General features: G+C 45.4%; 1 protein-coding gene and 1 long non-coding RNA gene across 4 annotated transcripts in view; one reads left to right on the forward strand and one right to left on the reverse strand.

Annotated features, from left to right (window-relative positions):
- Positions 1 to 4,351, reverse strand: part of CNKSR1 (connector enhancer of kinase suppressor of Ras 1) — a 35,880-nt gene extending 31,529 nt beyond the window's left edge. For both annotated transcript variants that reach the window (XM_079987718.1, XM_079987717.1), the window contains exons 1-3: positions 4,213 to 4,351; positions 1,927 to 2,084; positions 582 to 784 (exon numbers count right to left, since the gene is read on the reverse strand). In XM_079987718.1, the coding sequence (XP_079843844.1) occupies positions 582 to 784; positions 1,927 to 2,084; positions 4,213 to 4,264 (413 nt within the window). In that variant the 5' untranslated portion in view covers positions 4,265 to 4,351. The remainder of the gene's footprint in view (positions 1 to 581; positions 785 to 1,926; positions 2,085 to 4,212) is intronic.
- A 192-nt stretch (positions 4,352 to 4,543) lies between these two features.
- On the forward strand, positions 4,544 to 15,641 carry LOC307222493. 2 transcript variants are annotated; one of them, XR_013841767.1, is made up of 3 exons: positions 4,544 to 4,679; positions 10,508 to 10,656; positions 13,931 to 15,641. It is a non-coding gene; the product is annotated as an uncharacterized lncRNA (long non-coding RNA). The 2 variants fall into 2 exon arrangements; XR_013841768.1 differs by lacking the exon at positions 4,544 to 4,679 and adding an exon at positions 9,505 to 10,082.
- The last annotated feature ends 1,996 nt before the right edge of the window (positions 15,642 to 17,637 follow it).

Here is a 17,637-nt window from a genome sequence, read left to right on the forward strand (position 1 = left end):
AAACCCTTTCCATTCCACACACCCATCTCCCTTAAATCTGCATGAAACGTTTCCCCTCTCCAGCCCTTTTATACTATTTTCCTCCAGGCCATTAAGTTAATTCAGTGTTCAGACTATCTCCCCTTCACTGCCCCAAAGTGGATAACAAGAAGCAGTATCTCTTTGTGGGAAACATTTGGCCTTCTGGATGTTCCCATCAGCCACAACAAGCATACCCAATTGCCAAGAATGACAGAAACCATAGTTCAGCAACATCTGGAGGGCCAAAGGTTCCCACACCTGGTCTACACCAATGGAGTCTGTGACAAAATGCTGCAGCGTGGAACTCTACTGTTCAGGATCCCAGCCACTCCACTCCATTCCATCTCCCAACTTGTTTTCCGTTCTCCCCTAAGAGCCAGTCAGTGTTCCAGGACCACAGAGTATTATTCAGTCCTCATCTGACTGTTTGGGAGGTTCATTCACAAACACACAGCTTTGCCCTTTCGGATGGCAGGTGCCATTTCCATGACATAAACAACACTCACAGCCTGAACATTCGAAATAAAGGGAATGGAGAAGATGATCATGACAATCTTTACCTGTTGAGCCATAAGAAGAGACCCTTTGCAGCGCCAATCAGCTCCACCACACAGCCCAGGAGGTCCGAAGAGGGTTTCTCCATAGTGTATCCGTCGTAGGTGCTAACTTTCCTATGGCTCAGGATGAAGGTTTCAATCGTCCTTACAATGCCTTGCAGCTTCTCAGTCAGCACCTGCAGATTGGTCGTTGCCAGGTCATAGTTCTAGGGAGAGGGAAACAAGCCCAGCTACCCTCAGTAATGGAAACAAAGGCTTGTATACAGCAAAGTTTCACTCAAAGTAGGGGGGCGGGATTTGGTTCAGTTCACATTTAAAGGAGAAATTAAACCAAATTCGCACTTTTCAAAATGAGAACTCAAGCACAGCCATGCTTTGAAAGTGACACGTCTCTTAACTTTGCAGTGCAGTTTCCCAGCTAAATAATGCTTACAAAAAATACATAAAAAGGTAAAGGTAAAGGTACCCCTGCCCGTACGGGCCAGTCTTGACAGACTCTGGGGTTGTGCGCCCATCTCACTTAAGAGGCCAGGGGCCAGCGCTGTCCGGAGACACTTCCGGGTCACGTGGCCAGCGTGACATCGCTGCTCTGGCCAGAGCCAGAGCCAGAGCCGCACACGGAAACGCCGTTTACCTTCCCGCTGGTAAGCGGTCCCTATTTATCTACTTGTACCCGGAGGTGCTTTCGAACTGCTAGGTTGGCAGGCGCTGGGACCGAGCAGCGGGAGTGCACCCCGCCGCAGGGATTCGAACCGCGACCTTTCAATCGGCAAGCCCTAGGCGCTGAGGCTTTAACCCACAGCGCCACCTGCGTCCCCTCAAAAAATACATATATGAAGGGAAAACATGCAGAAAATGAAGATATTGGTGAAAATAACACACATACAAAAATGCATTATATTAGGAGAAACTGCTCGCAAAAATAGGTGGTCACAACTGCATAACTGTGTTTAGTGTTGCATGAAAATGCTGGAGATTTTTTTTATGAAGACACATAAACAGAGAAGATTGATGGAACAGATCTGTGTGAGAGACAGACTGGAGCGATTGATTAAAAAAGAGAAAATTCATAGTACAAAGGCTAGTCTAAATAATAAAGTTTTTAAAAGAAAGAAGGGAGGGAAGGTTCCCCCCTGAATCTCCATAGGGCAGGGCCTGTAGCGCTAAAGGTTTGCTCCCTAGTGAAGGTCAACTGAATCTCATGAGTGGAACCACCTTAAGGGCCCCGTCATAAGATGCCCCTAGTTGAGGTGGAAGATAAGGAATCAGATGGTCCCTAAAGTACTTCAGAGGCCCAAGTTGTTGAGGGATTTGTGAGCCACACTGAGGTTCACAGCCATGTGCTCACCAATACGCAGAGCTGCTCCACAGCTTCCAGAAGCAGCTCCTGATGGCCAACGCGCCTCATGCCCAGATCTTCCAGGTCCCGATAGGACAGATGAAGCAGCCCCTTCCCAGTCAGGCCCCACGTCTCAAAGGGATAGTCTTGTAACGCTGGATCCAAACCTAAACGCAGAAGAGGAAAGCATTTGATCCTCTTTCTTTCATGAAACTGGCCCAGAAGTTTTGGAAAGAGCTATAGATCAATGGCAGGGCACTTGCTTGGCATGCAGAAGGTTCAAACATTGGCATCTTCAGTTAGGAGGTGGGTGGGGAACCATTTTTTTTTAAGCCCGGGATCCTTTTTGGGTAACCATGCAAGGGTCACATGCCAGTGGTAGGCTGAAAAGTGGCAGGAGCAATGAATGTCATTTTTACCTTTGCATAGTAGGTTAGTTTCCAAATACACTCACACAGTCCCGTCCCCCCCCCCCCCCGCCCTCATCTCCCATCCAGGCATGCAAGAAGCATTATCAGAGTCCAAGGACTCTGTTTTCTACAGCTGATAACAAATTTGGCAAGGCTTACAGAATCTCATATTTTAACTTTGAAATCACATGTTTGGGGGAGTCTTGGGAAGGGAGCAGAAGAAAGATGTTGTCAAGCATCATGTGGCCACAAATATTTTTATGACTTTGATTTCTTCCCCAAAATCAGAGATGGAGAAGCTGTGCCCCTCAAGATCTAGTGTGACTACAAATCCCATCATCCCTGACTGTTGGCCATGCTTTGGGAGGTGGGGGTAGCCGATAGGAGTTGGAGTCAAACAACAGATGAATTCGCAGCTGTGATTTTTCATTGCAATTACTTTTTTGCCTTTTCCTGGTTGTTGTATTTTAAATTGCAATAACCCACACTGAAATCAGTAGTGAGGAGTAGGACATTAATTCTTTAAACTAACACTTCCACAAGGCCAAGGTTCCATGTTCCTGCCCTAAATCTAATTAGAAATTACAGCTATTTTATTTTAAATGGTTTTGACCTGTCCTGAGATTATTATTATTATTATTATTATTATTATTATTATTAACTACCTTTCATTGTAAGATCTCAGGGCAGGATAAGTGAGAAGTGGGATAGAATGCTGAACTTCATTTGTGGCAACCCACCCTGCAACCTGTTGGTGATAATAATTTATAATAATAATAATTTATTATTTATACCCCACCCATCTGGCTGTGTTTCCCCAGCCACTCTGGGCAGCTCCCAATCGAGTGTTAAAAACATATAGATGGTCGAGTAATAAATTGATTAACAGTAGCAATATAAATTCTGTAAACAAACACATCTGGAAGACAAGGCTTCTCTATCCCTGTCCTAAATCTAATTAGAATTTTATTTTTGCAGACAAATGAGGACTTGGCTGATCTCTCTTCCTCTTCCCAGCCACCCCCATAGTTTTCCAGTTCCCTTTCCTTCAGGGCCAGATTTAGGTTTGATGAGGTCTTAAGCTACTGAAGGTAATGGGACCCTTTATATGTCCAGCTGTCCTTTGTCAACAACAAATTGTCACTGCTTTTTGTGTTGAATATATGCTATATGGTAATTTATGGAACTAATAGGTATCTAAAGCCATTTGCACATAACAAATAGCAGCCTACACAACACAAAACACTGTTGCTGTATGTAGGTTTTATTTTATTTGTTTTTTGGAAATGTACATCCAGTGGGGTTTTTTTCCTTTAAATTTTTCTGGGGGCCTCCAAAAGAGTGGGGCCCTAAGCTATAGTTTCTTTAGCTTATACGTAAATCTGGCACTGGTTTCCTTGCTCTCCCAGGTCTGCAAATTTGGAAATAAAGCTGCCCTGTGTTAAGAAGCCAGAAGTGGGCAAAGGAGGAAGAGAAATTCATGTCCGACAGCTACCTCCAGATCCTTTACTTACCTCTCCACAGTCAACACATGGAAAAATAGGGCATGTTATGGCAATCACAACACTGCTTGGGGGAGTGGCTTCTCCTCCCACTCCATTGAACACGTAGTAACCGCCCGGCCAGGTAAGAAGGGCCGGCCCAGAGCAGGAATGTGCTTCATTCCAGTGGGCAAAGAGGTCGGCTCTTATTCACTCCTGCCATCTCTGTCATAGTTGCAGTTTTAGCTCAGATTTACACCTCCTAGTTCCTACCAGTTCCTCGAGTATGGGCGAGCCTCGAGTCCCATGGAGGCGCAATAGGCGAATACAGAAACCTCCCAGCAACACACACCTGTCTGATTTAGGTGTAAAAGATTCCCCAAAAGTTCCGCTCTCCTTCTCACCTCTCATCCAGGCCACCACCATTTTAGTATTCCAGGTGGAGATGGGATCCATGTTCCAAGCCCCTGGCTTAGTCCCTTCTGGACACTCCTATTCGAGGAATATGTTTCCGTTCCAGGGAAATCACGGATGAAACTCAAGACGCACCTGCAGGTTCCAGCAGGTAACTCCCAGCTGGGTTTCTGGTTTGTCCGCCCACTTGTCACTCGGCAGTAAAGCCCGCCTTCTCTAAAACGCAGGATTCTCTAAGGCAGGCAGTAAATGTTGTCCAGCTGTCCCCCTTTGGGGAATTGGGAAAGGTAGAGGGGGCAGTTCACCCCCGTTCAAAGAAGCTCTCATTCTCCAGTCCTTGGGTGCTGATAACCTTCTGGCTGCTGAGAAGGCACACACTCCCTCCCCATTTTCGAGCTTCTGATTCAACAGGATGCCACACAAACCAGTTTCACCGCCTTGTCTAACTTCCTTAAAGGTACAGTGCATTTATCACTCTGAAGTTTGCCTGGAAAGGTAAACCTGCAGTCTTATACACGCTTATGGGAGGGCAAGTCCACCTAAAATATGCGGGGATATAACTTTTCAGTAAACACACAGTGAAGAAAAGGGCTGCGTAGGGTCTTTCTTCACAAAGAGGTGTGCCATTTATCATTTGGACAATTGCCCCAGTAGGCCCTGACGAGTGATTGATGGTATTGAAAATATTCCTGAAACGCCCTTTATCAGAAGACTCCAGGGCTGGGTGCAAAACTGAAACAGTGCACACAACATAAAAAAGCAGAAAATGAAAAACAAAAATCTAAACACATAAAATGAAGGGAGACTATTTTTACTTGTTGTTTACATTTATTTCCTGCAAGGAGTTCAAGGTATGGTTCTCTTCTCCATTTTTATTCTCAAAACAACCCTGTGAGGTAGGCTAGGCTAAGAGACTGTGACTAGTCCAAAGTCACCCAGTGAGTTTCATGGCTGAGTTGGGATTTGAAGCTTGGCCTCACAAGTCCTAACCACTACACCACATTTGGTCTCAAAAAAGATGAAGAAGCAGTTCTGCCTTAAATTCATTGTGTTTGCAAATACTACAGAGCTGAAATTGCAGTGGTGATTTTACATTATGACATGTTCATCTTAAAATCAGGGTAATCTGAGGATTTTAATCACTTGGATGCAAACTCTTGAAATCTGAAAGTTATGTTACAAAAATAGGTAAAGGTACCCCTGACCATGAGGTCCAGTCGTGGACGACTCTGGAGTTGTGGCGCTCATCTCGCTTTACTGGCCGAGGGAGCCGGCGTTTGTCCGCAGACAGCTTCCGGGTCATGTGGCCAGCATGACTAAGCTGCTGGCGAACCAGAGCAGCGCACGGAAACTCCATTTACCTTCCCGCCAGTACCTATTTATCTACTTGCACTTTGACGTGCTTTCAAACTGCTAGGTGGGCAGGAGCTGGGACCAAAAAACGGGAGCTCACCCCGTCATGGGGATTCAAACCGCCGACCTTCTGATCAGCAAGCCCTAGGCTCTGTGGTTTAGACCACAGCGCCACTCGTGCCGCTTTGTTACAAAAATATGTTGCAGCAATAATTTCAGAGCTGTCAATGCCTACAGAGTAGTATTTTAAAATAAGGAAAGAAAGAAACCTGCACATGATCAAATAATGATCTTCAAACTATTCAGTGCTGGTGTGAAGATGAGCCCGAATCACCGCTAGAGGGAGATAAATCAGCAGACAAAGAATGCCAGAGATCTACTCATCACTGAAGACATCACTGCATGCATAGCTACGTATCTATGCTATTACATCATGGAATAATTCTTCAATAATTTCTGTGTCAAAGTTGAGTTGCTGGATTGCTTTCAGGAGGATTAGCAAATTCATGAAGGGTCAGGCTATCAATGGCTAGTAGCCACAACAACTGTTTTCTACTTCCATTGTCAGAAGAGGCACATGCCCCTGAATACCAGGTGCTGGAACTCACAAGTGGGGAGTGTTGCTGTTGCATTCAGCTCCTGCTTGTGAGCTTCCTATCAGCATCTGGTTGGATTCAGGATTAGATGGCTCACTGACCTGTTCCAGCAGAGCTCTTCTTATGTTCTTAATTGATTTCTGCAGGTTATTGCCACTAAAAGCATCAGAGCAGGACCAGTGAAAAGAAAAGTTGGTGACCACATTGCTACATTTTTTTTTTTTTTTGCACTAGGGCTGTATACACAGTATGCCTTCAAAACACATTCAAAGCACATTCTTTCCCTCAAAGAATTATGGGCACATTCCCCCTTAATATGTACATTTTTGTTAACATTGCTTGGAGAACTGCATCGTACAATAAGTGTGAATTTCAAAGGATGGCTGTGTTTTGGTTCTCATACTGTTTTGGGAAGTGTACAATTTAAATGCAATATCCCTTGGAAACAGAATGGTCCTTTTTGAATTATTATAATTTTTTGAATGCAGGTCAAGGCAGAGAATTGTGAACTGGCTGAAGGTGAAGTACCTTTCTCAGAGAATTTTGTATGCTCTATTGGATTCAAAGTGTCTTCTGAGACTCTCTTCAAACTTCTCTTGCAAGGGCTCCAACATCAAATTGCATGAGCAGCATTGTTGTTCATCACACCACCTTGCAGTTCCACTCAGGGGAAATGCAATCCCACAGCTAACACCAGTGTGAAACACAAAAACCAAGTTCTGCAAACAGCGAGAAGTTTCAGGGGGAAGCTGGTTTCCTTTGCCAGGAGGTCGCTGCAATCTTATCAGCGTTCTGCAATATTTGTGTTTATTTACAAATATACAGGTGGAGCACAGCTGAAGATGAAGCTTGCACATTCCAAGAGACAGTCAAATCCATAGGAGAAGCTGACCTTATACTGACTCAGATCAGTGGTCCATGTAGTTCCGTACTGCCTACACTGACAGACACAGACTCTCCAGGGTTTGAGGCACAGAGTATTTTCCAGCCCTACCTGGTGATACTAGGATTGAACCTGGGACCACTGAGCTACAGCCTTTTCCTGGTGCTCCTTCATAGCTTCTCTAGGGAACCGCTAGCATCCCCACAGTTCTGTGTCCTTCTCCAAGCTGTAGCCTATTGTTCTTTGTTTTCACACCAATTTGTTCTCTTCCTCCTGGCTGGCATGGATGGGTATCTGGATGAGTAATCTCTTCTGACAACCATCTTGCCTTATTAGAATCCCAAGAAGACAAAGCTCCAGAATCGGCTATCAGCATTCATTTGTCAGCTTTCAGGAAGCTGCCCACATATTTGCCTTGGGGCAGCCTACACCAATAGTCCTGTTTGGAGAAATCTGATAGAAACGGCACACACACACACACACACACACACACACACTATATTTTTCTGGTTTTGACATTTTGCAAAAAGCCCTGGAATTTTTCACAAAGGGCAGGAAATCAGGGGAAGGGCACCTATGACCTACCAGGTGTTGTTAGACCACAACTCCCACAATCTCTGGCTGAGGCTGATAGGAATTGGAGTCGAGCAGCATCAGGCAGTGATGGCTAGTGCCTATTAGGGCTGGCAGGGTAGAAGGCAAGGAGACAAACATTAGGTGGAGCCAGAGCCAGTGACAGGCAGAGCCAGCTACTTCTAGTTTTTCCCTTATCCTCTTCTTTGCTGAGTTCTACAAGGACAACACTGCATCTAAGGCGGAGCAAGCTGATAGCCAATGGGCACTGTCTAGACTGGTTTTAAGAAGGCAGACAGGTGGGGGCTGGCTAAGGGCTGACATGTTGGTGGGGAAGTGCCCGATTTGCCCTGATAGACTAGCATCCAAACAGTCAAATTTGATGTGGGGCTGGCAGATCCGCAGCCTGTTTTAGGGATCACTTTCAGTGCCCTCTGCTTGTACATTGATGCATGAAACATATATTGCCAAGAGACCAGAGGTTGCCTCAGAGCTCTCATCCAAAGACAGTTAAACACTTTCACTGCTACCCTGGGCTGCTCACTGCCCAGAGAAGTGGGGGTAAATATAACAGAAGGCAGATGTTGCCTCAATGCTTCCAAGATCATTCCACAGTAATTATCTTTTGCCCCACCTTATTTGGGGAAGATGACCAGGGGCCAGCAGATTAACAGGAAGCAGAGCGTCAAGATAATCGCCTGTGATTTATTTCAGGGAACTGTATGGCTCAAAGTAATCTGCAGCTGGTCCATTGCTTGGAGCTAGTGGGTTTCCTCTAGACTGGAGTTGTTTCAAAATAATATTTCACAGTGTAGGGCCTAGGCATAACTGGCTAAATATTTGATGCTGATGAACTATCACTCCAAAACTCATGCCACTTGCAATGAATAGGTTCCACAATTGAACCACCTTATAAAATTCTACATTTTTTTTTGAAGGGGGGTGGGTGGTTATGGACAAGGCAGGAACATTAATCACTTGTTGTCTATGCCCTGGCAGCCTCTAGGTTACATTACTGTCTCATGTTATATGTAGGGCTGCCTTTATAGATGGTTCAGAAACTTCGGCTGGTGCAGAATTTGGTAGTCAGGTTGCTCACTGACGCAAGGCATTATGAGCATATTGCACGGATCTTGACCCGACTGCACTGGCTTCCAATTAGTTTCCAGACAGACTCTGGTAATATGATTATGACACCCCTTCCCATATTTCTTACTTTCACAACAATTTCTTTTGGTACAGTTGCTTTTTTATGGATCTTCTCAGCAGGTACCTGTATAAGTGTAGGTTGTTGTTGTTGTTGTTTTGTTGTTGTTGTTGTTGTTGTTGTTGTTGTTTTGCGCTCCTCGGCACGATGTCCTGTGCAGGGGAAGCCCATACCACCCTAAACCCAGCGCTGTTCAAAGTGTTGGTTTTGACCTACAGTATAAAGCCTTAAATAGCTCAGGACCACAATACCTGAAGGAGCATCTTCCCAAAGGCATTTGGTTGGTCACTGTGAGAACAAGATGATAGACTAGACGAGCCTTTGGCCTGATTCCGCCAGGCTCTTTTTATGCTTTTATATTCACTTTAAAAAAAGTTGGAATGAAAAAAATACATTTCAGAGGACGATGGATGCATCTTTAGGTCACCTCCCCATCTTTACACTCAGTGATCTTTCCCACAATGCATCTGCTTTAGGTGGCAACCTTGTGAAAGCACCCTTTGTTGGTAAGGCCTACAGGTACAAAAGCCTGTGTTGTATGGTTATAGCCACATTTTGGAAAGACTTAAAAGATGCAAACTTTGAATACTTGGCACAAGGTGTATTGCCATCGTGGAATAGTATTGTAGCTGCACCAGCTGAGACTGGCAAGAGGAACGAAGCACAAAGACATCTTTCCTGGAGAATGGCAGAGCTTTATTTTGTTTGGAAAACCAAAGACCAGTTCCAAAGGTTTCTACTAACTTGTAGATCACATAAGAACATGTTTTACAGTTGTATACTGTTATAAATCCTGGTGTATGTATGGGAATGCTGACTTCCATAATGTACTTTAGGGGGTTCTCCAGGGAAAACTCCATTGGGTTTGTTGGGTTATCTTTGTTTCTCAGACATATATGCACATGATTTTGAAAATAATAAAATTAGAAGAGGAAAACACAAAGGCCAGCTTTGAAATTTTTGCTGCATTGGGGTGGAATTTGGTTCTTCTTGGATGGTGCAAGCAGCACAAAGCCCTCACAAGTTTTCTTTCCACCACCAAAGCCGACTCCTCTTCACACGTGGATAGCGTGCGGTCGGCAGAGCAGCAAGCACTGATCTCTTGTGACAGCTGCTCCTGAGGCTGGCTGCGGAAGGGATCGTCATCGGGCAGCCATGGGAGGAGGGCAATATTTAAGCGCTCCCGTAACACACTTGCCCGATTGTACTGCTGGAACGCGACACACAAGGAACGGGATCCAGAAGCTGGTGAGTGGTGGGATGAATACTTATGAATATCGCCTTTGCGTCTGAGTAAAAAATGAACAGGATGGGAGCAGGGCAGGCTGAAGAATGGGGAAGATAGTTGGGAGCAATGGGGGGGATGTAGGACGATGTTCCACCGTGCACCGCTGTGACCCAGGGAGTTGCCCTGTAGTAGGCGACTGATGTGGCTGAAATGTGAATTGTGAATTAACTCTAAAACAGTCCGTGCCATTAGCTCTTAGCAATGGTGGGCACTCCACAAAGATAATTCATTGATTGTCAACTGGGCTACCTGTAGACAATATCTATGGACAGTTCCACTACCAAATTTCAGTGGGTGTTTGCTGCAACCTCCTCCTCTTCCTCTTCTTCCTCCTTCTGTTCTTGGTCACCATGTTCTAACGAACTCTTTCCCCTTCTTCCCACAGCCTGAATCAACTTAAAATAACTGTACAAAGCTACGAGGGAGGAATCAGAGGGGGGAAAGGTGACAGCAACCTATCCTTTCTCTCACTTGCTCTGGGCTATGATCTTCCGTCTGAAGTGTTTAACCCCAGGGTACTTCCGCCTCCTACAAGTAAGCTCAATACTTCTTACCTTGCGGAGTGTTAGAATATTTTAAAGTCTGTGATCTTGAGCAGAATCAGTTCCAAAGTAGCGTATTCATTAGTGTGGTTAGGTAATTTTAGTCTCTGAATGAATTGTTACCCTGCCCTTTTGATACCTGTGATGTATATTTGCAGGACCCATCCTATTTTTTGTGATTGCATTTTGTGATTTTAAGTTACAATTATTTTATTAATGTTGTGTTTTAAATTGATGTAACTTGCCCTGGGTCCTTAGGGTGAAGGGTAGGCTAATAATAATAATAATAATAATAATAATAATAATAGGGAACTCTTTAGATCTCAGGTGGAGAACCTGTGGCCTTGCAGCTGTTGCTGGATTACAGCGCCCATCATTTCTGACCATTGGCCATGTTGGTTGGAGTTGATGGGATTCGGAGTTCAACAACATTTAGGAGGGCATAGATGGCTAGCAACCATGGTTTGTCAGTTAATGCTAACCCTGCCCCACACCAGTTTGCACTCTTGGGTCATCTTTTCACCAAGTGCCAAGTGCCAGACTCTATCAAGCCAAGTTCTTGTCAATAAGTGGTTTCACCACTTTCCAGTTCCTAGCAATTTCAAGGTGTGCCACAACTAAACCTTTGGAGAGCCTTGAGTTTTTCAGTCAATGCATTCATTGAGAACTTGCCATGATCCATCCACTGAGTAGCCAAGGAACACTTAATACCGAAGCTCAGTGGGGCTTACTTTCACGTAAAGATGCAGTTAGAAGGGTTGCAGCTCTCCGAGATAGGTCTTATCTCTGTCTTAACCAGAAATTCATTGATTGCAATGGAACTTGTTTCACAGCAACAGATACGTATCAACAGTGAGGATCATTTTAGGTTTGCAGCTGACAAAAAGTGACCATAGGCTGCTGCCACTTTGAGCTGGGGAACACCTTGCTTAACCTTATCACCTCTGGCTGTTCTCTTTTATTGTACAAAAGCAGCTATCTCCCAGCTACTTTTCCTGGGGGAACAAAAGAGGTAAGAGCCATAGCTCAGCCACAGAACATTTGTTTTTCAAGCAGAAGGTCCCAAGCTTGATCCCTGGTGTGTCCAGGCAGGACTGGGAAAGATTGTTGTTTGAAATCCACTATAGACAAGGCTCAGCTAGGTGGACCAAATCTAGGTGGTCTGACTCTGTTTAGGGGAGGGGGTACTAGCTCAGCAATTGTGTGCATGATTTGCTTGCTGAAGGTCCCAGGTTTGATCCCAGGTAGGCCTGGGAAAGACCCCGTCTGAAATCCTGGAGAGATGCTGCCAGTTAGTGTAGACAATACTGATCTAGATGGACCAGCGATTTGAAACAGTGTAAGGTGGCTTCCTACATGAGCGTGTGGGGCGGGTGAATGGGGAAGCAGCATTATTCTCCACCCCCATTAAGAAATTGGCCTTCCTTAGCCTAAATCCCACTTGCACATCTTCTGACATCCAGCTTCCATAGATTTTTTTAAAAGCCTGAATATTAACTTTGCACTCTTATTAAGTTAATATGAATATTAACTTAACACCTGCGCACCTGCCTTCAAACCAGGTTGTCAGTTTAACACTCCAAGCTCACGTGAACAAGAGCTGGCTAGCAACATGCATCTCTTAGATCACACTGCCTGCCGAACAGAGCTGTGCGTTTCTGGGCAGAGGAGGAGAGGGGAGGATGCTGCATGTGGCGGAGCCACGTGAGGAGATGCTGGCTAGTTCATGCAAAGCCCTGCAGTGCTGGAGACTGCACTTAGTTTAACCATACTCTAGGGTACCCAAATGGGATTTTCAGCATCATCAAAAAAGAATAGATCCACTGGCTAATCCTACACTTGGTACCTGTCCCTGGTACACGAGAGACAGTTGGGGAACTGCTGGGAATACCTTTTTAAAGCGTTATTAGTACAAACACACACAAAAAAACCTCACACTACCACCACCTCTCTGCCAAACATGCCAGGCAGCTTTCAGATTTCATCTCTGCCTCCCTCCGTCAGGTTTCTAGAAATTAAGGTTGCAATCCTGTACTCACTCCCCTAGGAATAAGCCACACTGGAACTTGCTTTCGGATAGACCTATAAAGGATCACGCTGTAAATTTCTGGTTCTTGGCTGTAGTGTGCATGCGCATGAACTCACAATGTGTGTGCACTCTCCTCCACCACCTACCTGGCTGGCTGGCAAGCATGGCTGATTTGCTTGACCTGCAGGCAAGGTCCATTGCAAAATTAAACAGGCAACCCTATTTCTCCCCCGAGTGTCATATAAGGAAACAGCTCTAATCACTTAATTAACACAGAATTGCTCCAGCAGCCTGTGTAATATCAGCTACTTCAAAGTTAATGATGTACAACTAACCAAGATGACAATCCCTGAGGCAAACTCTTCAGCAAAGTTCCCTGTTTGCTAGGATGTTGAGAGAGGGTGTGTCTTAAGTCTAAACTGGCGGTGCACAATGCATGAGGTATGGTCTAGTTTGCCAAAACACAGTGTAAAAGTAAACAAAGTCTCGTTCTTGAAAAGAGATTTAGCAATTGTTAGCTACTGGAGTGGTTTCTCCCATCCGATGTCAAGGAAATAAACTACTGTACCTGACTTTTAGAAAACATCTGAAGGCATCCCTGTTTAGGGAAGTTTTTAATATTTGATGTTTTACGTGTTTTTAATTTTCTGTTGGGAGCCACCCAGAGTGGCTGGGGAGGCCCAGCCAGATGGGCTGGGTATAAGTAATAAATTATTATTATCAATAATTAAAAAAAGGTAGAGGGTTAAAACAAAAACAAAAAAACTGAAAAACCTCTCTCCCGCTGCCTAAAAGTGTAATTTGCAACACGGCATTGTATTTTGGTGTTGGGGTATAATTCATAGTATGAATTTGACCAATTTGCACTATACGAATGCTGGGTTTGCTTTTGACATTCTAAGGCAGTGATGGGGAACCCATGGCTCTCAAAATGGTGGCTACATTTCCCCTCATCCTTGATTACTGGTCATGCTGAAGGAAGTTGGGAGTCCTGCAGCATTAGAAGAGCCCTGCTAGCTGAGACCAAAGGTTCGCCTAGTTCAGTATCCTGTTCTTATGGTAGCCGACCAGATGTGAACAGGAAGCCTGCAAGTAGACATGAGGGCACTGCTTTTGATGCCCAACAACCCTGGAGAGCCACTGCCAATCAGGATGGGTCAAGTGGCTCTGACTCTGTATAAGGAGGTTCTCCACCCCAGTTCTAAAGATTTACATCTCAACTTTTCCATCCCTACAGATGCAACTGGCCAGTGGACTGGAGTCGGAACCTCAAGACCGGCTGATGAATCACCTGGCTTTACTGCTGGCCATTATGGGATTAAGCCTCTCCTATTACAGCGCCCGGCAAATGAGTGAAGAGACCAAACCAAATCCGGAACCTTGACCCTTGGGCTGCCAAGCGGCAGCTGCACGGGCCAAAGAGGACTCCAGGAACGCACAGAAAAGAAACAAGGTTGGAGAGAGATCCTGGCATGCACTCTGGCACAAGCAGCATCCTTTAGGTATCCTGTGCATGCGCCGGCTGGGTGGCTCACATTAGAAAACTCAGCGCCAACTTTCCTTGTTCTTTCACAGACGGTGTGTTGCTAGTGCCCCTTCCGGCCATGCTAGTTTCATTCTCTCCTACTGGATCCTCCTGGTCAACTCAGCTATTGTCCAACTTGCTTCATTCTAGTTTCAGGGGGCCACTACCAGGGTTGCAGCCCCCTGCCCCAAATTTCCCCTGGATCTGATCCTCATTCAAAGCCCAGAAATGGATTTAAACCAGGATGGCCATGCAGGAAGGAAGCTGAAGAACTGACCTCATTGGTTGGGTCCAATATTGCCTTGGAAGATGCAGAGGAGGGTGTGCAGATACTGTACAAAAGTTAAAATTTGCATTTGCTGCTCTGCCCACTTCTGCCTCCAGCCCCGCCCACCACCAGCATGTGGCCCTCGGGAGCTTGCCCAGAAGAGAATGTGGCCCATGCGTCAAAAAAGATTCCCCACATTTGTTTTGAGAGAATAGGAAAGAGGGAGAAAGACGACATAGATCTACAGTAAGAAATTAAATATGGATCCTTTGTTACAGATGGAGGTTTAAAGGCGGGTCTTTTATAGACTAAGATCGAAGTCTTACACAATTCCCAAAGGAAAGGGGTTTATTCCTGGAGGGCCAGGCCCACCCCCTCACGGTATGTAGAGGGGCAGGGAGAAAAAGTCGGATGAGCATAATGCACTGCATTAAAAAGCAAGCGAATGTATTACAGACGGTTGAACGAGTGCATTCGCTGTCTGCTCCCTCCCACTTGACTTGGGCAAAGCAGTGCATCATGGGAAAACCAAAAGGAACTGCAGACTGCCCGTTACGTAACGGAATATGTGGCCAGACAGCTGTGACCTACATCATGCCTTCCCATGAGCAATTAAGGAGAGGGGGGTTTTTAAAGGTGCTCAGCCTTCCGTTTTAAAAAATGCACCCATAGTTTGGGGTTGGCGAGGAGTTTCAAAGGGTGCAAAGGCGAGGCAGGTGAATCTTTCACCTCTTACAGGAGGATAATTGTTGCCTTCTTCAGGGAGTTTCAGACCAATTTACCCACAGAACACAGGAAGCTGCTGTTTACCTGGTCAGAGTGGTTTTTGCATTTTGCCCAGTATTTGTCTACTTTGGCAGGCAGAGGCCCTCCAGAATCTCAGGCAGAGGCCTTTCTCATCACCTGCTATCCACTGCTCCTTAAGCTAAAGATACCAGGGCTTGAACCCTGCATACGAAGCAGGTGCTTTGCCACTCAGCTATGGCCCCCCGTTAAATCTTCAACACCAAAATCTGCCCTTGTTCCTCTCTGGATTAGGCTCTTGCTAAGGCAGTTAGATCTCAAACACCATACTAGCCGATTCATCTGTCTCATACCAACAATGCTAGGAATAAACGTGTTGCACTGTGTACAATAAATCTCTGTTTTAAAGAATGTTGCCTGTGTCATTTTTGCACCCTGGGAGCAGCTGTTCGCTACATGACCAAAGCCAGTCTTTCCTTAAGCAAGGGTGGGGAAACCCCAGGGGTCAAATGTGAACCTTCAGACCTCTCTGTGTGCTCCCTGGGACCCTGTGCAGGCCCCTCCCCTCCCAAGTCACACTCCTCACCAGTTAAAAACAAACAACACAGATTATCAGAGTTTAGAAACTTGCAACAGATTCCATGATCAGAGCCATAAACAAAGGCTAGAATAATTATGTGTCCCCCCTAAATAGCTAAGGGAGAGGCAGTAGTGGCGATTAAAAGCATCCCTCCCTCTTCTTCCAAAAGCCTTTTTGTATAGAGGCTTAATCTCTGCTGATCCACAGCAAATGATGTGCTTGTTTCAGCAGATGTCAACAGCTAAACGCGTTGCAGCAATATGCACGAACGGCTGTGGCAAAGGATTTATTTCTGTTCCTAGGATGCCAACCATTTATAGCAGGGGTTGGAAACCTTTGGCTCGCCAGGTGTTGTTGGGCTTCAGCTCCCATCAGCCCCAGCCAGTGAGGCCAAGGGTTGGGGATGATGGAAATTGTAGTCCAGAAACATTTGGAGGACAGCATGTTCCCCTCCCATGATTTCTAGGGTCTAAAAGGGCTAGCAATATCTCAATTCAACAGGCATGACAAGACACACAAGACATACAAGATGTTAGGGCCTGACTCACTCGATCACAGCAGTATTAAGTTTAGTGATATTTCCATATGGCCTAGAAAGTGGGCATGTAGTATACACCACAGTGTAACCCAAAATGATTCAATTACTTCCATACCACCCAGAAATCTGAACCTGGTACACAGTTCCATGCTTACCTAAATGAGATGTACATTTGCAGTATCTCATTCAATCACCTAATTACCAAAAAAGGTTTAAAAAAAACCCCACAAATGCATCCAGACCTTGCAACGTAATATTCCTTGTTGTAAGCTAGCAGACCATTTGTAAAGAATTATCAAGTGATAACGTTACACAACTAGCTATTTAAATGTCTGCAGGACCCACGCTTCGGAACTCTCCGTCTGTTGACATCAGGCAGCTGCCTTCAGTGTTCTCTTTGCAGAGCCCGCTAAAAACATTTTTGTTTAGGCAAGCCTCCCCAGACATGTAGAATGCTGACAGGTGTTTTAATCTGTTTTTAGATTATCACTGATTTTTACTATGTTTTTAATGTTTCCACTTGTGGTTTTTAAAGAGTTTTTATTGATAATTTTATTGGCTTTTTCCTCTTTTTTGTAAACCACTTTGAGGGTTCCCCCCCCCTTACAATCCAGTGGTATATAATTTTTTTCCCTAACTAACCAACCAACCATCCTGTGGGAGCAAGTCCAAAGGTTTACTATGTGCGGTGTGAATTGCTCCCTTTCATCGAAACAAGCTAAGGTTGTTGGTGTGGGCATCTGTCTGTCTTGACAGACAACAGAGGGTGCCTGCGGGTGTTAAGTCAAACTTCTGCATTAGCAGCACTGAAGTGACCTCCCTGGGGCACAAGCCTGGACTGTGTGTGTGGAGGTCTTGGGCTGCCCAGATGACAAGACCCCCCTCTCTGCCTCACTGATGTGGTCCAAATGAAAGCAGAGCAATACATTTGGGCACCAGCTTGGCTGCAGGACTTGCTCGAAGCAGGTGTACAAAGCGCCATCCAACTGTATTAGGGACTCCACTCCAGATTTGTGTAGGGTTGGCTCTTTAGCCTTTTCTTCTCCCAAAGCTATCCCGCAAGGCAGTGGAGCTTTAGGATCAGAGTTTTCCTTCTCCTGGATGAGCTACCTTCCCAAGTGGACAAGCCCCATCTGCCCAGGGCAGAAGCAACAAAACCAGGCATGCGATGAGAAGGGAAGAGGTGAGGAGGGCACATGCAAGAACATGGCTTGTTCTCTCTTCCACCTGTTCTCCCGCACCAGAATACCTCATCCCATTCTAACTATCTGGCTGCACTCACAATAAGA

The sequence above is a fragment of the Podarcis cretensis genome (genome assembly GCF_951804945.1).
Source record: "Podarcis cretensis genome assembly, chromosome: 8".
In the NCBI taxonomy this organism is placed as follows: Eukaryota; Metazoa; Chordata; class Lepidosauria; order Squamata; family Lacertidae; genus Podarcis; species Podarcis cretensis.